This window comes from Bombina bombina, chromosome 2, assembly GCF_027579735.1.
Source record: "Bombina bombina isolate aBomBom1 chromosome 2, aBomBom1.pri, whole genome shotgun sequence".
Lineage (NCBI taxonomy): Eukaryota > Metazoa > Chordata > Amphibia > Anura > Bombinatoridae > Bombina > Bombina bombina.
This window is the reverse complement of record NC_069500.1, coordinates 699,407,859-699,433,614: the sequence shown is the minus strand read 5'-3', so window position 1 is coordinate 699,433,614 and position 25,756 is coordinate 699,407,859. Positions and strand designations below refer to the sequence as shown.

The window sequence follows — 25,756 nt, the reverse complement described above, 5'->3', positions numbered from 1 at the left end:
CTGTTTCTTATAGAATTAGGAGGTCCAAGAGTGGCCTCAGCGGCAAAGTAGAGGGCCTATGGTTTGCGTGGCAAGCACTATGTTTATTATCAAAGCTGAATATGGCCATATTAAAGTAGTCTGTTAATTGTCTTTTGATTATTTCTGTCACATACTTGATTAATGTTTCTTTGTATAGACTTTATGGCTTTGTAATGTTTGCCTGTCTTGTTCTGAATCTCAATAAAAAAATATTAAAAAAAAATATGCAGCAAAATATGAATTTAAATTATGTAACTGGAAAAAAACAAATTTAATATGCACAGTAACATTACATTTTATTTACAATTTAGCTTCAAAATTCAATGTTAAAGTTGTACCAGAAAGTGAAAAATTTTAACCATACTTGGACCAAATGTATTCTTTATTTTCTCTCTCTCTCTCTCTCTCTCTCTCTCTCTTTATGTCGTTTCTCTTTTTTACATTTCCTCTCACTCTTTTCTCTCTCTCCTCTCTCTGGGTTCAATTCCATTGAGGTGGTAAATTTTGAAAACTGGTGCTAAAAATATTTATCTCCGTAAAAGTTACCACCTCAATGGAAACTAAGAGGCCCATTTATCAAGCTCCGAATGAAGCAGCGGTCTAAAGACTGCTGCTCCATAACCCTGTCCGCCTGCTCTGATGAGGCGGACAGGAATCGCTGCAATTCAACCCGATCGAGTACGATCGGGTTGATTGACACCCCCTGCTGGCGGCCGATTGGCCGCGAGTCTGCAGGGGTTGGCGTTGCACCAGCAGCTCTTGTGAGCTGCCGGTGCAATGCTGAATACGGACAACATATTGCTCTCCGCATTCAGCGATGTCTGTTGGACCTGATCCGCACTGTCGGATCAGGTCCGACAGACATTTGATAAATGGGCCTCTAGGTCTCTATCTCTCTCTCTCTCTTTTACTTTCTCTCCCTCCTCATGGACTGCAATAGAATTAATTCCAAAACATACATAGTAGTTAGAATTCTGATTTGAAGCATAGAAACCCTAAATTTATGTGTAAGATAGAATAAAATAAACATATTTACATGCTATTAACTGCTTTTGTAACATATTGTTAAAGGACACAAACAGCTAAAGACATTACAAACAAATGTATAAGATATATAAAAAATACATACACAAAATTATCTAATTTAAAGCTTAAAAAAATAATAGAAAAAAGTTTAAGACTCTCCCACAAATTCTTCGTTAGATGGTGCGCTGACGTCTTGATAGATGCAGATATGTCAGAATGCTAAAGAATACAGAAAAAACAACTATAATTTGTCACATTCTTAATATTCATGAGAAGTATAAGAAAAACTTTGTTTAGCTAATTAGATTAAAGCCACATTTATTTATGTCTGTGTGAACAAGGTTCCCATATAAGGAACCTGTCCACAAGCCTCAGGGGACTCCAGTGCAGCAGTAATATATCATTGCATCAACAAACGATCGTGCAGCCCTGCAATCATGCAGGATGACTGAGTCCAGCTTGTCTGACATCAGCAACCTCTGAAAAGAAGCTGTAGTAATATCTGTGCTTCATAAAGGAACACTGAACCCAAAATTTTTCTTTCGTGATTCAGATAGAGCATGCAAATTTAAGAAACTTTCTAATTTACTCGTATTATTAATGTTTCTTCGTTCTCTTGCTATCTTTTGGCCAGATTTACAAGTTATGCGTTATGAGCGGCTCGGTAATAACTTGCAAGTTATTTCCACCGCTCACCTTTAAAAGCGCTGCTATTACAGGTTTTCCAAAAACCTGCATTTGCGGGCAATATGGCAGCGTTGAACTCCATACCGCACACAAATACCAGCGCTGCTTTGAGCTGGTTTTACGTGCTCGTGCACGATTTCCCCATAGACATCAATGGGGAGAGCTGGCTAAAAAAAAGCCTAACACCTGCAATAATGGAGCGTAAAGCTCCGTAACGCAGCCCCATTGATTCCTATGGGGAAAGAAAATTTATATTTAAACCTAACACCGTAACATAAACCCCCGAGTCTAAAAACCCCTAATCTGCCGCCCCAGACATCGCTGACACCTACATTACACTTATTAACCCCTAATCTGCCGCCCCCGACATCGCCGCCACCTACCTACACTTATTAACTCCTAATCTGCCGCCCCCATTGTCGCCGCCACCTACCTACACTTATTAACCCCTAATCTGCCGTCCCCAACGTCGCCACTATACTAAAGTTATTAACCCCTAAACCTCTGGCCTCCCACATCACTAACACTAAATAAATATATTAACCCCTAAACCTAACCCTAAGTTTAACCCTAACACCCACTAACTTTAATATAATTAAAATAAATCTAAATACAAATTACTATTATCACCTAAATAATTCCTATTTAAGACTAAATACTTACCTATAAATGTAAACTAGCTACAATATAACTAATAGTTACATTGTAGCTATCTTATGTTTTATTTTTATTTCACAGCTAAGTTTGTATTTATTTAAACTAGGTAGACTAGTTAATAAATAGTTATTAACTATTTACTAGCTACCTAGTCAAAATAAATACAAATTTACCTGTAAAATAAAACCTAACCTGTCTTACACTAAAACCTAATATTACACTAAAATTAAATAAATTAAATTAACAAAACACATTTATCTAAATTACAAAAAATAATAAACACTAAATTGCACAAAATAATAAAGAAATGATCAAATATTTAAACTAATTACACCTAATAGACCTATCAAAATAAAAAAGCCCCCCAAAATAAAAAAAACCCTAGCCTACACTAAACTGCCAATGGCCCATGAAAGGGCCTTTTGCGGGGCATTGCCCCAAAGAAATCAGCTCTTTTACCTGTAAAAAAATACAAACAACCCCCCAACAGTAAAACCCACCACCCACACAACCAGCCCCCCCAAAAAAACCTACCTAAAAAACCTAAGCTCCCCATTGCCCTGAAAAGGGTATTTGGATGGGCATTGTCCTTAAAAGGGCATTTAGCTCTTTTACATTGCCCAAAGTCCCTAATCTAAAATTAAAACCCACCCAATAAACCCTTAAAAAAACCTAACACTAACCCCCGAAGATCCACTTACAGTTTTTGAAGACCAGACATCCATCCTCATCCAGCCGGGAGAAGTCTTCATCCAAGGGGCAAGAAGTCCTCAATGAATCTGGGAGAAGTCTTCATCCAAGCGGCAAGAAGTTGTCCTCCAGGCGGGCAGAAGTCTTCATCCAGATGGCATCTTCTATCTTCATCCTTCCAACGCGGAGCGGCTCCATCTTCAAGACATCCAGCGTGGAGCATCCTCTTCTTTCGCTGGATCTTGAAGAATGAAGGTTCCTTTAAATGACATCATCCAAGATGGCGTCCCTTGAATTCCAATTGGCTGATAGAATTCTATCAGTCAATCGGAATTAAAGGGTAAAAAATCCTATTGGCTGATGCAATCAGCCAATAGGATTGAGCTTCAATCCTATTGGCTGCTCCAATGCAAGCTCAATCCTATTGGCTGATTGGATCAGCCAATTGGATTGAAGCTCAATCCTATTGGCTGATTGCATCAGCCAATAGGATTTTTTACCCTTCAATTCCGATTGGCTGATAGAATCAGCCAATTGTAATTCAAGGGACGCCATCTTGGATGACATTGAAAGGAACCTTCATTCTTCAAGATCCAGTGAAAGATGAGGATGCTCCGTGCCAGATGTCTTGAAAATGGAGCCGCTCCACGTCGGAAGCTTGAAGATAGAAGATGCCGTCTGGATGAAGACTTCTGCCCGCCTGGAGGACGTTTTCTTGCCGCTTGGATGAAGACTTCTCCCAGATTCGTTGAGGACTTCTTGGCGCTTGGATGAAGACTTCTCCCGGCTGGATGAGAATGGATGTCCGGTCTTCAAAAACTGTAAGTGGATCTTCGGGGGTCAGTGTTAGGTTTTTTTAAGGGTTTATTGGGTGAGTTTTAATTTTAGATTAGGGACTTTGGGCAATGTAAAAGAGCTAAATGCCCTTTTAAGGGCAATGCCCATCCAAATGCCCTTTTCAGGGCAATGGGGAGCTTAGGTTTTTTAGGTAGGTTTTCTTTGGGGGGGGTTGGTTGTGTGGGTGGGGGGTATTTATGTTGGGGGGGTTGTTTGTATTTTTTTTTTACAGGTAAAAGAGCTGTAAATTGCCCCGCAAAAGGCCATTTTAAAGGCCATTGGCAGTTTAGTGTAGGCTAGGGTTTTTATATTTTGGGGGGGATTTTTTATTTTGATAGGGCTAATAGATTAGGTGTAATTAGTTTAAATATTTGATCATTTCTTTATTATTTTGTGTAATTTAGTGTTTATTATTTTTTGTAATTTAGATAAATGTATTTTGTTAATTTAATGTATTTAATTTTAGTGTAATATTAGGTTTTAGTATAAGACAGGTTAGGTTTTATTTTACAGGTAAATTTGTATTTATTTTGACTAGGTAGCTAGTAAATAGTTAATAACTATTTACTAACTAGTCTACCTAGTTAAAATAAATACAAACTTACCTGTGAAATAAAAATAAAACGTAAGCTAGATACAATATAACTATTAATTGTATTGTAGCTAGCTTAGGTTTTATTTTACAGGTAAGTATTTATTTAGTTTTAAATAGTAATAATTTAGGTATTAATTGTAATGTTTATTTGGGGATTATTTTAATTATGTTAAAGTTAGTGGGTGTTAGGGTTACGTTAGGGTTAGGTTTATGGGTTAATAACTTTAGTATAGTGGCGGCGACATTGGGGGCAGCAGATTAGGGGTTAATAAGTGTAGTTAGGTGGCGGCGATTTTTGGGGCAGCAGATTAAGGGTTAATAACAATAATGTAGGTTGCGGCGATGTTAGGAACAGCAGATTAGGGGTTAATAAGTGTATGTAGGTGGCGACGACATTGGGGCAGCAGATTAGGGGTTAATAATATTTAACTAGTGTTTACGAGGCGGGAGTGCGGCGGTTTAGGGGTTAATATGTTTATTATAGTGGCGGGGATGTCCGGAGTGGCAGATTAGGAGTTAATAATTTTAGTTTAGTGTTTGCGATGCGGGAGGGCCTCGGTTTAGGGGTTAATAGGTAGTTTATGGGTGTTAGTGTACTTTGTGACACTTTAGTTATGAGTTTTATGCTACAGCTTTGTAACGTAAAACCCATAACTACTGACTTTCAGTTTACGGTACAAATCTTGTAGTTATGGGCTGTACCGCTCACTTTTTAGCCGGACAGGCAAACTCGTAATACCGGCACTGTAGAAGTCCCATTGAAAGAGGGCTTTTTAAAAAGTGCGGTAGTTACGTTGTGTGGCGGCCAAAAAAGTGTGCGGTACAGCTATACCTACAAGACTCGTAATAGCAGTGGTAGTGGAAAAGCAGCGTTTATTTGGAAAATAAGGCATCTAAGCCATTTTTTGGTTCAGTACCCTGGACAGCCCTTGTTTATTGGTGGGTGAATGTATCCACCAATCAGCAAGAACAACCCAGGTTGTTCACAAAAAATGGGCCGGCATCTAAACTTACATTCTTGCTTTTCAAATAAAGATACCAAGAGAATGAAGAAAATGTGATAATAGGAGTAATTAGAAAGTTGCTTAAAATTGCATGCTCTATCTGAATCACAAAAGAAAAAAATTGGGTTGTGTCCCTTTAACTTTCAGCCGCATGAGCGAGCCTCAATCAAACATGCACTGAAACGGCCCAGAAGGATGCAGCTTTATAAATGGGGTTCTAAACTTTTAATTGACCACATTATGTTTTTATATTAGTTATTGACTCTACATATGATTATATTAATTATTAATAAGATATATATAGGCTATATTAAATAGGTCATAAATCCCATATTTTCTTTCATTGGGGTAAAATGCTTATTATTATTTTTTTTCATTTTGATTGATGGAAAATAGCGCTCCACTTGTAATCTGGCTACCCGATGCGTGCAAAAAACCTACTTTTAGTGAAGTTAGTGTGCGAGCAGGAGCGTTAAATAGCCCTCCACTTGTAATCTGGCTACCCGATGTGTGCAATTTCTGCCTTTAGCATACTCATATCCTCACATGGTGATATTATTTAAAGCATTTTTATGGCAGGGTGCATATAAGTATGCTCTCATGCATTTTCAATATAATGTCTTAAAAGGACAGTGTATAGTAATAAGTTTACCTCTTAATTTGTTCCCAAGTACTTGTTATACCAGCTGCAGAGTATTACATCTATTGGAAATTGTTCCTTAAGGTTATATTTTGTATTTTAAACAGCTGTTTTTGCTCATTAAAACCACAACCCACTGTTCTCAAGAACATGCCCATTGAAATGAGTTGAGTTGGAAAAAGAGAAGATCTAATCTAATCTCTCTCTCTCTACAAAAAAGACAGGTATTTAGATGTTTATTATAGGTGTGGTTTCACTTAGCAAAAACTGATATTTTAACTACAAAAATAAATATAAAGGAACACTTCCAAATACATTTATTACCCTATAGCTGGTATAACAAATCATTGAGAATACAGTAAGGGGAGGAGCAGCTGTACACTGCAGCCCCAGCTTAATTGATTATGGATCAAACATAGAATTTCCCGTTGACAACCAAGGGCGTAATAACATATACGGCGCAGGCTTCAGCGCAAGCGCTGCAACCCACGATGCCCGTCATTTAACCTCGCACATCGGGGTATTACATATACGGCGCCGGCAGCTCATAAAGTGCCGTAAGTTGGATAAACTAGCAATGTCCAGAAATAAGCGTAAATACAAATTTCTGGAGTCGCCAGTGACTTACGGCACTTTAGAAACTGTCGGCGCCTAAGAAAAGTAAAGAAAATAACAAATCTCCCGTAAAAGTCTAACACGCTTCCCATAAATAAGCCTGACACGTAAAAAATCCTATATCCGCAATCCCCCCCTCTCACTACTAATAATAAATGTATTAACCCCTAGACCGACAACCCCCCACTACTCTAATAAACTACCAGTAGCCCTTAAAAGGGCTTTTTGCAGGGCATTGCCCCAAGATAATCAGCTCTTTTACAAGAAAATACACAACCCCCCCAACATTAAAACCCCCCAGCCACCAAACCCCCCCAAATAAAATAATCTAACACTAAAAACCCTAAACCACCCATTGCCCTGAAAAGGGCATTTGTTGGGCATTCAGCTCTTTTACTGCCCACCCTATTTAAATAAAATTAAAAAAATAAAAAACCTTAAAAACCCCTAAGTCTAAGACCCAGGTTGCTACTCACCTGTCCTGAAGTCCGGCGGAGATGGTCCTGTTCCAGGTGGTGAAGTCTTCTTCCAAGCGGCGACCTCTTTTTCTTCTTCCAGGAACCAGCCGGCGCAGAGTGGAGGGCGGAGCTGAAGACCGATGATCGCGGAGCTGAAGACCGGCGACCCTGGAACTGAAGACCGGTGACCCTGGAACTGAAGACCGGCAAGCCTGGAATTGAAGACCGGCGACCGTGGAGCTATGGAGCGTGGAGGATCCTCTTCATACGATCTCCGCCGTACACTGAATAGGAATTCAAGGTACGCGATTAAAAATGGCGTCCCTTGAATTCCTATTGGCTGATTTGAGCCTTCAAATTCAAATCAGCCAATAGGATGAGAGCTACTGAAATCCTATTGGCTGTTCAAATCAGCCAATAGTATAAGAGCTACTGAAATTCTATTGGCTATTCAAATCAGCCAATAGACTTTCAGTGCATATGAAAGAGCACTGCCACAGCTCTGTTGGCCCACACAAGCATAACAAGAAAACATGATTATTTTTCAGCACAGTAAAATCCATTTTTCAAATAAAACACAAAAATATGTAATATATATTACAAGTCTCCCTTTTAAATATACACTTTGAGATGGTAATATAAAATTATACATTGTATATATATATATATATATATATATATATATACTGTATATATATATATATATATATATATATATATATATATATATATATATAAAACTTTGCAATAGACTTCCATTATTTATTTTGCCCCCTTTCATGTAAATTCCTTTTGGCAATTGTGTCTTTTCAGTTGTTCTTAGAAGTGGAAGTAATTGGCCTCAGCAGAAAAAGAAACCTAAGTCAATATTTAAACAACTAATTTAACATTTAAAAAAATATCAATCTACATGTTATTGTCAGACTATTTTTTTATTGGAATGCTTCATTCTATCTAGCATTAATTTAGTGTTTAATGTCCCTTTAAATACAGGAAAGGAAAAAAAAAGATTACATTCACAAAGCTCTGCATAGTTTTCATGCTCACCTGACAGGGACAAGGCTCAGTATAGTAATTATGCCAGACAGTATAAAGCAGAATCCACTGAACATGTCTAATGTAGCTTGATAAATCTTGTTAAATGCAATTGATGTGATCACTGCAGAGACTGCTAAACACAGCTGTAGTATAACAAAGATTTTACCTGCAAGGGAAAACAGTATATTAATGTTATTATTGCGCCATTTTTTTTTTTTTAAATGACATACAGTCAGCAAGCTCCTAATCGTCTTTCAACAGTCTGATATTGTAAACTCTGTCTTACTCTCTTTTCTACCGCACTTTCTTAAAGGGACAGTAAACACCTTGAGATTTTAATTTTCAATATTTAGGGCCAGATTACAAGTAGAGCCATTTAACGCTCCCACTCGAGCCTTACAGGGATAGTAAAGTCAAATTAAGCTTTCACGATTCAGATAGGGCATGTAATTTTAAACAACTTTCTAATTTACTTTTATCATCAAATTTGCTTTGTTCTGTTGTTATTCTTAGTTGAACGCTAAACCTAGGTAGGCTCATATGCTAATTTTTAAGCCCTTGAAGGCCGCCTCTGCAGTTGACAGTTTTTCACAGCTAGAGGGCGATAGTTCATGTGTGTCATATCGATAATATTGTGCTCATGCACATGAAGTTATTTAAGAGTCAGCACTAATTGCCTGAAATGCATATCTGTCAAAAGATCTGAGATAAGGGGGCAGAAGCTTAGATACAAGGTAATTACAGAGGTAAAAAGTATATTTCTATAACAGTGTTGGTTATGCAAAACTGGGGAATAGTAAATAAAGGGATTATCTATCTTTTTAAACAATAACATTTTTGGTGTTTACTATCCCTTTAACTGTGATAGAAGTAAGCTTTTTGCACGTGTCAGATTGCGCTAGTATTACAAGTTGAAAGTAAAAAGTTATCACTTGCTAACTATCCTGACTCATATAAAAAGTTGAACTGAGAATATCGAGCGCGATAATGTATCCCCCCCATAAAAGTCAATGGAGCAAAGTTGGGAGGATCGAACACCCACGCAGATCCAATTGCATATTCTCCTGTACGTTAACCCGACATGAAAATAGGAATATTTCACATTCAAGTGTTCTTCACATAGCAGATTATGTTCTATTAATTCATAGATTCATATTTCTACATATATTTGCACAAATATATATTTATACCTATATACATAGATAATTATATATAGGTATAGATATATACAGATATAAATAGGAATATCTATTTATAAATACATAGAACATATTCTGCTATGAACAGAGCATTGGAATGTGAAATATTTACAGTAAATACACACTATAACACTTTATTAAATATGAATATTGCATAAATATGCTTTTTCATGTTTTCATCTACTTGAATGTAAAGGGCTCCAATGCACATATATATATATATATATATATATATATATATATACACTGCTCAAAAAAATAAAGGGAACACTAAAATAACACATCCTAGATCTGAATGAATTAAATATTCTAAAGAAATACTTTGTTCTTTACATAGTTGAATGTGCTGACAACAAAATCACACAAAAATTAAAAAATGGAAATCAAATTTTTCAACCCATGGAGGTCTGGATTTGAAGTCACACTCAAAATTAAAGTGGAAAAACACACTACAGGCTGATACAACTTTGATGTAATGTCCTTAAAACAAGTCAAAATGAGGCTCAGTAGTGTGTGTGTGGCCTCCACTTGCCTGTGTGACCTCCCTACAATGCCTGTGCATGCTCCTGATGAGGTGGCGGATGGTCTCCTGAGGGATCTCCTCCCAGACCTGGACTAAAGCATCTGCCAACTCCTGGACAGTCTGTGGTGCAACGTAAAGTTGGTGGATGGAGTGAGACATGATGTCCCAGATGTGCTCAATTGGATTCAGGTCTGGGGAACGGACGGGCCAGTCCATAGCACATGGAGTGCTGTGCGGCCCCCCAAAGAAATGCGACCCCACACCATTACTGACCCACTGCCAAACCGGTCATGCTGGAGGATGTTGCAGGCAGCAGAATGTTCTCCACAGCGTTTCCAGACTCTGTCACGTCTGTCACATGTGCTCAGTGTGAACCTGCTTTCATCTGTGAAGAGCACAAGGCGGCAGTGGCGAATTTGCCAATCTTGGTGTTCTCTGGCAAATGCCAAACGTCCTGCACGGTGTTGGGCTGTAAGCACAACCCCCACCTGTGGACGTCGGGCCCTCATACCACCCTCATGGAGTCTGTTTATGACCGTTTGAGCAGACACATGCACATTTGTGGCCTGCTGGAGGTAATTTTGCAGGGCTCTGGCAGTGCTCCTCCTGTTCTTCCTTGCACAAAGGCGGAGGTAGCGGTCCTGCTGCTGTGTTGTTGCCCTCCTACGGCCTCCTCCACGTCTCCTGATGTACTGGCCTGTCTCCTGGTAGTGCCTCCATGCTCTGGACACTACACTTACAGACACAGCAAACCTTCTTGCCACAGCTCGCATTGATGTGCCATCCTGGATGAGCTGCACTACCTGAGCCACTTGTGTGGGTTGTAGACTCCGTCTCATGCTACCACTAGAGTGAAAGCACAGCCAGCATTCAAAAGTTACCAAAACATCAGCCAGAAAGCATAGGAACTGAGAAGTGGTCTGTGGTCACCACCTGCAGAACCACTCCTTTTTTGGGGGTGTCTTGCTAATTGCCTATAATTTCCACCTGTTGTCTATCCCATTTGCACAACAGCATGTGAAATTGATTGTCACTCAGTGTTGCTTCCTAAGTGGACAGTTTGATTTCACAGAAGTGTGATTGACTTGGAGTTACATTGTGTTGTTTAAGTGTTCCCTTTATTTTTTTGAGCAGTGTATATATATGCATACATATGTATTTATATATGCATACATATGTATTTATGTGTTTATATGTGTATATATATATATATATATATATATATATATATATATGTCTGTAAATTCATATCTACACATAAAAATACCTAAATACATCTGTACACACACACACATATATACAGTATGTATACATATATATATATATATACACATGCACACATATATATATTTAGACATGTATATGTATGTATCTTTATGTTAAAGCCCTTTGCAGACTTTTTTCTTCTAACACCTGAGACCTCATATCTTTGAGCCTTTATAACTTTTTTGTACAATATTTTTTTAAATCATTTTTATTAGATGGTGTTATTATGAGTGTAACTGTACTTTCTAATGTATTTTTTATGTGTTTTGTGACACTTTTTTGTTTCGCAAAACAGTTAACCAGAGCTGTGAGGATGCGCTAACCTAATGAGCGTTAACTTGATTTACCTTCAAGCAAAACCATTTTCTTTCAACTTGTAATACGAACGAAAAACCTGATTCTGCCCCCTTTTCATCTAATGTAGCTCTGAAAATTTTATATTTTCGAGTTCTCAGAGCAGTAAATGCACCCTGCTGACTTCTCAAGGCTAAGCCTGCTACATACACGTCCCTAATAGGCTTTATCAGATACCAACTGCAGAACAATTCACTTTCTACTACCTTAATTACCCTGACTATCCTTGTTGTCTGAGACTGAAGCCCAGATTGGCTCTTCGTATAAGGCAAGTGGAGGGTGGAGACTGGCTATAAAACAAATTGCAGCAAACAAGATGTTAATTTATTTTAAAATATTAAGACAAATAATATGTTATTCTAAAGCAACACAACAGAAATATCTTGTAATTGAAGATGTTTACTCTCCCTTTAAAAATGACTACCCAGTTATTCCCACAGATTGCACTGACTCTGTTCACATCATGGTTAATCCCATCTATGGCAATAAAGGATAGAGTCCAGCACAAAGCACAAGTCCTCAAAGTGGTGAGAGTATTTCCTCAGAGTGACTGCCACACTCCAATATCATAGTACAAAATGGAAAGAGAGGAAATATTTCTCATATAATCCAAGTCTTTTATTGATACAGGATCAGACAAAAAAAGACACAACGTTTCGGGGTCAATACCCCTTAGTCATGTGACTAAGGGGTATTGACCCCGAAATGTTGTGTCTTTTTTTTGTCTGATCCTGTATCAATAAAAGACTTGGATTATATGAGAAATATTTCCTCTCTAATCCCATCTATGGCCCACCACCATTCCACCCCTGGACCACCACCATGCCACTGTGATAATGCCCTCAGACTCCTCAGTCTCGTTAGCAGCCAATAAATGTTGTCAGATTTGCAATCATATTGGCACCTAAGACAATCAGTACCTGCTGTGGACCATAAACCAGTAAAGGGCAGCCAGTCATCATGTAAGTGACCTATCAGATTACCCCAGAAACCATAAACTAAATCTCATTGCACTTATCTTATTGGACCTGGAGCTAAATTTTTTCAATCCATAATGTGTTTGGGGGAAAGCGGAATAAGGGTGGTTACACATTTTTTGCTGGGTGAGATAGCACCACTAATGGCCGTATTTATCTACGCCCACTTGTTCACCATTTAAGTATCCCACCTATATTAAAACAAGCTTGATACTGGATTTTGCATTATATAAACTCATTTCACAATGCCAGCTATTAAAAGAACATAAAAGTGGGTATAATACTTTACCAGCATATATAAGCACGCTTGTATCAATTAAATAATTATTTACCTTCTACTTAAATTTTACTTTCCTCTGTTTAAAGGCACCAAAGTCACTAATGCTTGTGCTGCATTCCGGTGCTCTCCATTACATAATCTCATATAATCTCTGGATTGGCTGCTGGCACTATAGAGCAAGTAGGGGGTGACTCAGGGGACCATACATAGGAAGGCAGTTTAAAATGCCAAAGGCAGTGGTGACTTTGTTTTTTTTTACCACAAGGATGGTAAATATTTTTTGACAGATAAGTAATGAATTTTGTCTTTAAATAGCCATCAGTGCAGAGTTATAAGACTTTCAAGACTTTCACATACATTGCAGCTTGTTAAATAATTTTAAGTGGAAAACATGCCATAGTTTATAATCACTGATAGTAACGGACCATCAGTGATTATAGAAATGCATAATTAAACACTAAATATTAAATGGGTATTACATTTTTTTCTGAAAAATTACAGTTACTTTTATTTTCCTTTACTCCTGTATCATGTGACATCCATCAGCCAATCACAAATGCATACATGTATTTACTGTGAACTCTTGCACATGCGCATGCTGAGCTGGTGCCACGTAAAGCAGGCATACACAAAGAATTGTGCACATTGTGATAATGGGAAAAAAATTGTTTTGTTTTTTAGTTGGATGGAATTTTATGCTTAAGATATATAATACAGTATATATATTTATAGCCACTTACCATATGAAGACCCTTGCACATGTTTTGATAACAAGGAACGGATGGTTGGTAGAGGTATCAGAGCAAACATCATCAAAGCCCGAGCTAAAACAAGAAACATTTTATCAAAGCATATCAGTAAGATATAGTAATCGGAACGGTTTTATAAATCCTCACTAGGCGATACTATTAAAGGGACATTAAACACTTAATACATTTTATAACAATATAATTGAGGTTATTCCTACCTACTTCTAGTTATGGGTGCTGCCATGATGAAATGTATCTTTCACTACATTCCAGTGCTAATGTGTTTGCGCATGCGCAGTAACTCTCCTTCAGATGCCTGCAGTGTAACCTAGGTTCTATAATAGCAGCACACATGATTAGAGGGATGTATGGAATGCATTTAGTGCTTAGACAAACACATATATGGGATACTATTTTTTTCTCTCTGGGCTAGTAACTTTTTCCTCTGACTACTATACCATAGTGGTATTTGTCTACCCATGTAATCACCATAAGGTAACATGCACTATAATTTTGTAACATAGGTTTCTCTAGTTTTAAAAACCTGCTGCCTTATCTTATCTCCTCTGTTGAGACCAGTTAGAAATAGTTATAATTTACTTACTAGAGAAATAATTCTAAATAGTCTAATATCCCTTTGTGTCCCTTCAAACTTAGCTTGAAGGGACACAATAGTTACACTATGCAAAAACTCCAGCTCAAGTTTGTATAAACAATGCACACATCAACACTGAATACATTATACCTTATGGCTGGTGATTATTGGCAATGAAAATTACAGGCTGGGTTCCAATGTTATGTTGCATTATTTAAATACAATCCACTAGGCTGCACGTGTATATCTGTGTATAATATAAAAACTAATATACGCATTCCCTGTTTGATTAGAAAGATTTCAGAATCTGCTAATTATATACAAATGTTGTTTTCTGCTCATTTCATAGCTTCATTTTCTTAACTGGTATTGGGTAGAGGCTATAATAACTACAATAGTAAAAAAAATGCTGGATTGACTTCCTTATTGATAAATTTAAAGGGACATTACAGTACAAATATGGCATCCTCTAATTCATTAGTGTGCTGTTTTAGAACTACATCTCTGCAATGCTTATAGTTAAAATAATGTTCTAGAGCTGCAGAAAACTGCCATATTGCCAACTGTCATAGCTGTACAGAACTATGTGCCTGCTGCTGCTAGGCTCACTATCTGTATCTGCTCAGGACCAGAGGGGCTCCAAAGCAATACTTTAACTATGTGTTTACCAGTCGCTAGTGCTGTAATATCCTTTTAAATTGTGTTAATAGCTGTGAACAGATTACATTTTACAGGATTTGTTTTTTTTGGGGGGGGGGTTGTTTTTTTTCTTGCTCACCTATGTAAAACATGAAGGTCCATCTCACAAAGGCCATGGTAAATATGCCAACGCAAAAAGACACAATGCCAATAATAATCATCACTAAATCTGGAAGGCACTTAGAGAAGAAATATACCCCAAGGAAGCTGGTGAGGAATATTAGATAGCCAGCAGCACTGCCATAACCAATCTCCACTGGACCCCAACTTAGGGGTTCTCTAAGTAAAAAAAGGTTAAGCACATCCACTGAGCCATCAATAGCGACATTGTAAAGGATGGCACTGGTAAAGAGAAGAGCAATGATGACCTTGGATGGGAGCTGAGTTATGATGCTTGAGTCCGTCGTCAGTCGTTCATCAGATACATTACCCAGAAGTCTTGATCGCTCTGTGGGTCCAGTGCTGGAAGTACCCTCTTGCCTTACACTAGCGGTTGTATCCTGATCTGCTACTGCAGTATGTGGAATTTGCAAAACAAAAACACTGTAGAAGAGGCAAATGGCATAAAGGGCAATGCTGCAGGAAACAAGGACAGTTCCCTCGTGATTTGTAACGTTAAAACGAATAAAGATATGTCCAGATGCTAAGCTGCCAACAAATCCCGCCAGCCCATACACCATTTCAATAATAACAAGTCTAAGAGACCGTTTGTTTTCAGAAGATCCCAGTGATGCTAATGCCATGATACCAGCCCAGTAAGCTGTAAACCAGCCTGTTATACCATTCAAAGCAGCAGAACCATACATCACCTCTATGGGCCAGTCCAGGAGAATCACAAAGAGAAGAAGCAGTCTGGATAAGAGGTATCCTGCTAGAGGAACACATATAGTCACCTTCCTGTTGTATTTATCACCAATTTTTGCCAGAATGTAGGCAGATAGCAACGGGGTCAGCCCCAGTATCAGGTTATAGTATATATAGAAGTTTGAGATGGCTCTCTGAAGGGCATCACTAGAGCTGTTAGATGATTGGTTAGTGTTGTTGTAGCGGTTCTTGACAACAAAAAGCAGTCCTGTATCATAGAATGAGCTAGCAATCTGGGCTCCAGCCACCACTGGCTCTATCCAACTCCTCATCATCCACATTTTTTTATTATTATTATTTTATATGTGCAAAAAGAAAATCAGTTTTGATCTAGATACTAATTTTCATTGTATAAAACAACTCACCACTAATAAAAAAAAGAAGATATTGATAGTCCTATTTCTTCCTCACATTCTTGTTTTCATTTGTTTTCTTATGAGATCATCTGGATTCATCAGTTATAAACTCATTTGGAAAGGGTCAGCGTGCAATTAAAGTCTGTACCTTGTCAGTTAGAACTAGAGGAGGAAATTTGCCAAAGCTTTAACTTCCTTATATCCAGTAAGCTGCATGCAGAAGAGGCGTCTCCCTGTGCTGAAGTTCAGTTTCTGTATCAATTGAAGAGCAAGTTAGAATACAAATAGGGGAGGGCTACACAGTATATAGGGGAATGTGCACTCTCTGTTATGGTTTTAGTTAATGAAGCAGACAGGTTATTCTGCATTGCAGACAGTGACATTCAACACTTGAAAAAACAAAGCTTTAACAACAGTGAATGAATTCCATGCAGTCAAAGGGACAAAGGAAAGCTGATGCTAGTAATTGGCAAAGTTTGATAACATAAAAAAGTACATACAATTCCCAATAAGTTTTTAAGAAAATGACAGCACCCTGAAAATACTGTTACATTATTCTCTGTGTAGAAGTATCTTTATTGTTTACCATCTTGTAAGCGTATTCAGTGATATAGGTAGATGAACTGCTTTAAAGAGCAATCTTATGTTTTCTGTTAAACATGCTCAGCACAATTTATGGTAGTAAAACATTAGGTCTTAAAGGGACATTAAACACTACATACATTTTATAATCATAGTATTGAGTTTTTTCTCGTTTCCCTCTAGACATGGTGCCGCCATTTTGAAATCTAACTTTTTCTACGTTCCAGTGTTTAGCTGTTTGCACATTATGCAGCATTGATTCCACTATAATAATATTATCAGCACAAGAATTTACAAGGCTGTTCACTGCCTGTTTGCAGAAGTTTGTTCCTGCAGATGGCACAAATCTAGAGCATAACCAATATGTGACTGGGAAACCTCTACTTTAACTATATTTCCAAACAAAACGTAGCTAGTTTAAAGATACGTGGCTTATTTCATAGCTACTAAACTTTTGCAAAGAATAAAATAATTTCAGGGACACTTTGCAGCAGCAGAGCAATCACATAATCAGGCTACAGGAGCACTGACTACAACCCATGATGGTTTGCATAACTCTGACTACTCTTAACAATAAGCACAATGGCCCCTATTTAACAAAGGTCTGTGGGACCTGATCCGACAGTGCGGATCATGTCCGACAGACCTCGCTGAATGCGCTCTCTGTATTCAGCATTGCACCAGCAGCTCTTGTGAACTGCTGGTGCAACGCCAACCCCCGCAGATTCGCGGCCAAGGGAGGTGGCAATCAACCCGATCGGGTTGAATTGCGGCGATGTCTGTCCGTCTGCTCAGAGCAGGCGAACAGGTTATGGAGCAGCGGTCTTTAGACCCCTGCTTCATAACTGGTGTTTCTGGCGAGCCTGCAGGCTTGCCAGAAACACGGGCCCACAAGCTTCATCCGGAGCTTGATAAATAGGCCCCAAAATGTTTAATATTACAATATTAAAGGGACATAAAGCAAGTTAGGATAGGAACAAAATATAATAATATGTACTTTAATTACTTTACCTCCAAATTTATATTGCAGTGCCTCGCAATTAACCCCTTAACGACCGACGACGTATGCCATACGTCCTCAAAAAAAAAGCACTTAACGACCGACGACGTATGCCATACGTCCTCAAAAAAAAAGCACTTAACGACCGAGGATGTATGGCATACGTCATCGGTTAAACAGAGCACTGGAAGCGATCGAAATCGCTTCCAGCTGCTCTAACAGTATTGCAGGCTTGCCTTGAGGTCTAGGCATCCTGCAATACTGTTCCCGAGTGCCGGGACCGGATTGATCACTCCCCCACGAGTGATCACTTACAGTTTCGCTCCACGTGGAGCCCGGCAGTGTTTCAGAGCATCGGAAGCGATCGGATACGCTTCCGATGCTCTGCTTGTGTGCTAAGTGCCTCGGTGGGTCGAGGCACTTAGTTAGTTATAAAATAATAATAAAAAATTATAATAAAAAAAAACGTAAAAAAATTTAAAAAAAGCCCTAAATAGCCCCCCCCTCTCCCCCTTCACTAAGCATCCAAGATGGCGATGCCCAGTGCATCATGGGGCCTCTGGGGGTGTCCCTAGCCTGTATCATCATAGGGGCAAGCTAGGGTCACCCAATCTGAGCCTCCCACCCAAAAAAATAAAAAATAAATAAAATACCCCATTTGTCTGATCATGTCAATATTTGTAAATATTGACACTGATCAGTGTGGATCTCCCTCCCTCTCCTCACTTGCCATTTTGTTGGAGAGAGAGAGAGAGACCTGTTTTTTTGCAGAGATAGATTTAATTCTTTTATTTGTTAAAAAATATAGAACCAAAGTCTCTTTTCAGAGCCATTAACCCCTAGCTTTTCAGAGCCATTTAGCTAATTTAATTTCCAGAGTCATTAACCCCTAGCTTGCCAGTGCTCGCTATAAATCACTGGCAGTAGCATAGCTGCACTTTTTTGCTGTCTGTGCATTTTTTTAGGGGTTCATTTTGTTGTTGTAATTTTTTAAAAATCCAGAGGCTCTTTTCAGAACCATTTAGTTAATTTAATTTAATTTTCAGAGCCATTAACCCCTAGCTTGCCAGTGATCGCTATAAATCACTGGCAGTAGCATAGCTGTACTTTTTGCTGTTTGTGCCTTTTTTTAGGGGTTAATTTTGTTGTTGTAATTTTTTAAAAATCCAAAGGCTCTTTTCAGAACCATTTAGTTAATTTAATTTAATTTTCAGAGCCATTAACCCCTAGCTTGCCAGTGATCGCTATAAATCACTGGCAGTAGCATAGCTGTACTTTTTTGCTAGTTAATTTAGTTAATTAATTTAGTTAATTAAATTTAAAAAATGTTAGTAAATTTTTTCTGTGACAGATACAAAAATGTCACAGAAAATATATAGTGCTGAGGAGGCGTATGCCATCCTTACGTCAGAGTCAGATGCCTCTATGTCTGACTCAGACCCCAATTTTGACCCTGCCATATGCTCAGATACATCACTAGATGCAGTCTCAACTGATAGTGATGTATCTGTGGCTGCTAGACCCCCTGCTACCCCCCCCTACCAGCCCCCCTGCTAGCCTCCCTGCCAGAAGGAGGCGTGTTGCTGTCATTGCTGCTGAAGAGTGGGTAACACCTCATCTCCAGAGGCCAGATATCCCACCCTTCACAGCAAATGCTGGCATAAATATAGATGTGGCAGGTTTTAGCCCCCAGCAGTTTCTGGAAGTGTTTCTGGGCGATGATGTATTGGGGAACATTGTCGCCCAAACTAATTTATATGCCCATCAGTTCCATGCTGCAAAGCCTGGAACATATTTGGCAAAGCAGCAATGGGCCCCCATCAATGTGCCAGAATTAAAAAAATTCTGGGCATTGACCATGCTGATGGGCATCATAAAGAAACCCTCCATTCGCTCCTACTGTAGTAGTAGCCCCATCTGCTCTACCCTCATTTTCTCCCAGACTATGTCGAGGAAGAGGTATGAAATGATTCTGCATTTCATGCACTTCAGCAACAGCCTGTGCCCCCCTAGGGAGCATCCCCAATTTGACAGGCTGTATTGACAGGCTGTATAAAATCCGCCCCCTGATAACCCACTTTTCTGCCAGGTTTGCAGAGGCTTATACACCTGGAAGGAATATATGCGTTGATGAATCCCTAATGAAGTATAAGGGAAGGCTGGGATTCAAGCAGTTTATTCCTTCCAAGCGCTCCAGATATGGGGTAAAGGTGTATAAGCTCTGTGACAGTGAGAATGGGTATACTCAGGCCTTCCGGGTGTATGAGGGAAAGGATAGCCACCTTAACCCTCCAGGTTGCCCAGAACATATGGGAACCACTGGGAAGATTGTCTGGGACCTGATATTACCCCTAATGAACAAAGGGTATCACTTGTACTTAGACAATTTTTATACAAGTGTCCTTTTGTTCAAGCTACTGTATTGCTTTGATACAGTAGCTTGCGGTACAATTAAAAAGAACCGCGCAGGTTTCCCAGGACAGCTTGTACGCACCTGGCTACGAAGGGGGGAGACCTCCGCTCTGCGCCAAGAGGAGCTGTTGGCACTTAAGTACAGAGACAAGAAGGATATATACCTTCTTACCACCATCCACACAGATAGGACGGTGGCGGTTTCTGTACGTGGCAGAGCTGAGATCATAAGGAAGCCAGTGTGCATCAAGTCTTATAACCGACATATGGGTGGGGTTGATCTGGCTGATCAGCTGCTGCAGCCCTACCTAATTATGCGGAAGACAAGGGCCTGGTACAAAAAGGTTGCAATTTACCTAATGCAGATTGCAACCCACAACGCTTTTTTGTTGTTCAAAAAAGCAAACCCCAGAGTTAAAAAGACCTTTTTACAGTTTCAGCTCCAGATTATTACGGGGATTTTGTACCATGATGCACCTGCTCCCCGGGCGGTGATGGGAGAGAGCAGAGTTGGGGCTACCCATTTTATTTTTAAAATCCCCCCTACTGCTGCAAAGCAGAAACCACAAAAAAAATGCAGAGTCTGTATCAAGAGGGGGAAGAGAAGGGACACCATATATCACTGTCCTGATTGCCCTGGACAGCCTGCACTCTGCATTGGGGACTGCTTCAAGCGGTACCATACAATGGTCAATTTAAAAAAAAAAAAATACATTTGCTGTTTTATATATATATATATATATATTTTTTTTTTGGTAATGTTTACTGTTAGATTTTTTTTGGTTTTTTTTACTTTTACTGTGCAAGATTTTTACATTTCACTACTCTATTTTTTTCTAAAATTGGGCCTGTTTTTTTTTTAACCAAAACCCCAGTCAAACCTATGCATGGGGGACATAGGTGTTCTCAGGGTGCCTTGCAGAAAACAACCTGAAGTATGTTTTTGTAATAACTTACAACAGTCTCTCCTAAATCATAATCAAAAAGCAATGTGTCTGTAAAAATGAAAATTGAAAAATTACCACCATACACTTTCTCCAATTTTTTGGGCTAAAACGGTTGCTTCAAAGGCATCAAAGCACACCATATACAATACCTTGGGGTGTCAACATTTAAAAAAATATACACTTTGAATGCAATAAATAAAAGTGGGGTATGCGATAGGCCCCAAACTAAAGATAGGCCTATCAGAAGAAATACTCTAATTTTTAATAACTAAAATCACAAGTCATAAAATTGTAACATAACCTTCCCAAAATCCTGGCAAACCTATGCATGGGGGGCATAGGTGTACTCAGGGTGCCTTGCAAAAAACAACCTGAAGTATTCTTTTGCAATAACTTACAACAGTCTCTCCTAAATCATAGTCAAAAAGCAATGTGTCTTAAAAATGAAAATTGAAAAATTACCACCATACACTTTCTCCAATTTTTTGGGCTAAAACGGTTGCTTCAAAGGCATCAAAGCACACCATATACAATACCTTGGGGTGTCAACATTTAAAAAATATACACTTTGAATGCAATAAATAAAAGTGGGGTATGCGATAGGCCCCAAACTAAAGATAGGCCTATCAGAAGAAATACTCTCATTTTTAATAACTAAAATCATTTAACATAACCTTCCCCAAATCCTGGCAAACCTATGCATGGGGGCATAGGTGTACTCAGGGTGCCTTGCAGAAAACAACCTGAAGTATTCTTTTGCAATAACTTACAACAGTCTCTCCTAAATCATAGTAAAAAAGCAATGTGTCTGTAACAATGAAAATTGAAAAATTACCACCATATACTGTCTCCAATTTTTTGGGCTAAAACGGTTGCATCAAAGTCATCAAACCACTCCATGTATAATACCTTGGGGTGTCAACTTTTTAAATATAATCACATTTATGGAAAACAAATAAATTGGGGTATGTTAAAAGACCCCCAAAAAAGACGATAGGCAAAGAAAATATGTTAAATGTGAAAAAAAATCACAAACACATGTCAGACATTTGGCATTGCACCGCCCAAACAAGCCACCAAACCTATGCATAGGTGGTATCACTGAACTCAGGAGATGTTGGTGACCACATATTGGTGTCTTCTTTGGTAGTAACACATAACAGGAGCTGTGAATCCATGTCTAAAGTACAATGTATGTGAAAAATAACACAAAAAAATGAATGTCCAATAGTTTGAAAAAGACTAGTGGTTGAATTAGTGTATGGAAAATACCTGCATTTGAAATACCCTAGGATGTCTACTTTTCAAAAATATATGGTTTGATGGGGGTAAATTACATTGGCCGGCTTCAGAAATGTCTTAAATAGGACATGGGTGCATGGGATGTGAAAATTCAAAGTGTAAAAAATGGAATGCGCTTCCTAAAAATAAGGCCTTTTAGCCCCCAGAGAACCCAACACACCTATACATGGGTGGTATCACTGTACTCAGGAGATGTTGTTGAACACATATTGAGGTGTTTTTTGGCAGTAACACATAACAGGAACTAAGAATCCATGCCTAAAGTACAATGTGTGTGAAAAATAACACAAAAAAATGACTACCCAAAAGTTTGACAAAGACTGGTGGTTGAATTAGTGCATGGAAAGTGTTAAAATACCATCATTTGAAATACCCTAGGCTGTCTCCTTTTCAAAAATATATGGTTTGATGGGGGTAAATTCCATTGGCCAGCTTCAGAAATGTCCCAAATAGGACATGGTTGCATGATGACCGATGTGAAAATTCCAAGTTGAAAAACTGTAATGCGCTTCATAAAAATAAGGCCTTTTAGCCCCCAGAGAACCCGACACACCTATACATGGGTGGTATCACTGTACTCAGGAGATGTTGTTGAACACATATTGAGGTGTTTTTTGGCAGTAACACATAACAGGAAGTGAGAATCCACGCCTAAATTACAATGTGTGTGAAAAATAACACAAAAAAAATGACTACCCAAAAGTTTGACAAAGACTGGTGGTTAAATAAGTTCATGGAAAGTGTGAAAATACCAGCATTTCAAATACCCTAGGGGGTCTACTTCTCAAAAATATATGGTTTGATGGGGGTAAATTTCATTGGCCGGCTTCAGAAATGTCCCAAATAGGACATGGGTGCATGATGACCGATGTGAAAATTCCAAGTTGAAAAACTGGAATGCGCTTCCTAAAAATAGCGCCTTTTAGCCCCCAGAGAACCCGACACACCTATATATGGGTGGTATCAATATACTCAGGAGATGTTGTTGAACACATATTGAGGTGTTTTTTTGGCAGTAACACATAACAGGAACTGAGACTCCATGCCTAAAGTACAATGTGTGTGAAAAATAACACAAAAACATGACTACCCAAAAGTTTGACAAAGACTGGTGGTTGAATTAGTGCATGGAAAGTGTTAAAATACCAGCATTTGAAATACCCTAGGGTGTCTACTTTTCAAAAACATATGGTTTGATGGGGGTAAATTCCATTGGCCAGCTTCAGAAATGTCCCAAATAGGACATGGGTGCATGATGACCGATGTGAAAATTCCAAGTTGAAAAACTAGAATGCGCTTCCTAAAATTAAGGCCTTTTAGCCCCCAGAGAACCCAACACACCTATACATGGGTGGTATCACTGTACTCAAGAGATGTTGTTGAACACATATTGAGGTGTTTTTTGGCAGTAACACATAACAGGAACTGAGAATCCATGCCTAAAGTACAATGTGTGTGAAAAATAAAACAAAAAAATGACTACCAAAAAGTTTGACAAAGACTGGTGGTTGAATTAGTGCATGGAAAGTGTTAAAATACCAGCATTTGAAATACCCTAGGGTGTCTACTTTTCAAAAATATATGGTTTGAGGGGGGTAAATTCCATTGGCCAGCTTCTGAAATGTCCCAAATTGGACATGGTTGCATGATGACCGATGTGAAAATTCCAAGTTGAAAAACTGGAATGCGCTCTCTAAAAATAAGGGCTTTTAGCCCACAGAGAACCCGACACACCTATACATGGGTGGTCACTGTACCCAGGAGATGCTGCTGAAGACATATTAGGGTGTTATTTGGCAGTAACCCTTAACATTATCAGTAAATGTATTCTTAAATTGCTATTTTGTCAAAAAATCTAATTATTTTCCCCCCCCCCCCAAACTTTGGCATAGATTGGTGGTAAAATGGTTGCATGAAAAAAGTCAAAATACCCCAAGTTTAATACCTTAGGTTGTCTTCTTTTAAAAAAATATATACATTTGAAGGGTTATTCAGGGATTCCTGACAGATATTGGTGTTACAATGTAACTATCGCCAATTTTGAAAAAACATGGTTTTGAAATAGCAAAGTGCTACTTGTACTTATTGCCCTATAACTTGCAAAAAAAGCAAAGAACATGTAAACATTGGGTATTTATAAACTCAGGACAAAATTTAGAAACTGTTTAGCATTGGTATTTTATGGTGGTTGTAGATGTGTAAGAGATTTTGGGGCTCAAAGTTAGAAAAAGTGCGTTTTTGTTTTCATTTTTTCCTCATATTTTATATTTTTTTTATAGTAAATTATAAGATATGATGAAAATAATGGTATCTATAGAAAGTCAATTTAATGGCGAGAAAAACAGTATATAATATGTGTGGGTACAGTAAATGAGTAAGAGGAAAATTACAGTTAAACACAAACATCGCAGAAATGCAAAAATAGCCTTGGTCCCAGATGGTCAAACAAATTGAAAAGTGGTCTGGTCACTAAGGGGTTAAAGGGACAGTCTAGGCCAAAATAAACTTTCATGATTCAGATAGAGCATGCAATTTTAAACAATTTTCCAATTTACTTTTATCACCAATTTTGCTTTGTGCTCTTGGTATTCTTAGTTGAAAGCTTATCCTAGGAGGTTCATATGCTAATTTCTTAGACCTTGAAGGCCACCTCTTTTCAGAATGCATTTTAACAGTTTTTTCCCACTAGAGGATGTTAGTTCACGTATTTCATATAGATAACACTGTGCTCGTGCACGTGAAGTTATCTGGGAGCAGGCACTGATTGGCTAAACTGCAAGTTTGTCAAAAGAACTGAAATAAAGGGGTTAGTTTGCAGAGGCTTAGATACAAGAGAATCACAGAGGTTAAAAGTATATTATTATAACTGTGTTGGTTATGCAAAACTCAAGAATGGGTAATAAAGGGATTATCTATCTTTTAAAACAATAACAATTCTGATGTAGACTGTCCCTTTAACCCTTTCTTTTAAGTTTCAGCATTGTAAAGGTCTAACTTCCCCCACCCATTTCCTTCTATGGCTTCATCTATATCCACCTTTGCTTTGGTAGAATGCAGCCCTGCACAATCATTATCTGCTGGAGCATGCCTAGAAGCAAATAAGCAGCTGAGAAATACAATGCCTGTGTTTTTTATGCTAAACACTGATAAGAGGGGGGATCAGACTACTCCAGACAGCATGGCTATGTAACAAATTTTGCTTACTTGTGAAAATTATTTTAAAATACTTGCCAGCAATTTTTAAACATTTTTTTATGCAAACAATTTTTACTTAATTAGCCCTCAACATGTTTTATGGCACTTAAAATCTAATCTGTAAACTGTTGCAGAATTATAGGTGACAGTTAATAAAATTAGATATTTTATTATTCTGCTGTAGTAAA

The 25,756-nt window shown here is 38.3% G+C and overlaps 1 protein-coding gene across 1 annotated transcript; it reads right to left on the bottom strand.

Annotated features, from left to right (window-relative positions):
• Positions 1-258: 258 nt before the first annotated feature.
• LOC128647952 (thymic stromal cotransporter homolog) lies at positions 259-16,320 on the bottom strand. The gene is made up of 4 exons (XM_053700631.1): positions 14,990-16,320; positions 13,608-13,691; positions 8,278-8,434; positions 259-1,266 (listed from the first exon to the last, which is right to left on the bottom strand). Exons 1-4 carry the CDS (start codon positions 16,053-16,055, stop codon positions 1,221-1,223), a joined length of 1,353 nt encoding a protein of 450 aa, XP_053556606.1. The 5' UTR covers positions 16,056-16,320; the 3' UTR covers positions 259-1,220.
• Between the last annotated feature and the right edge of the window lie 9,436 nt (positions 16,321-25,756).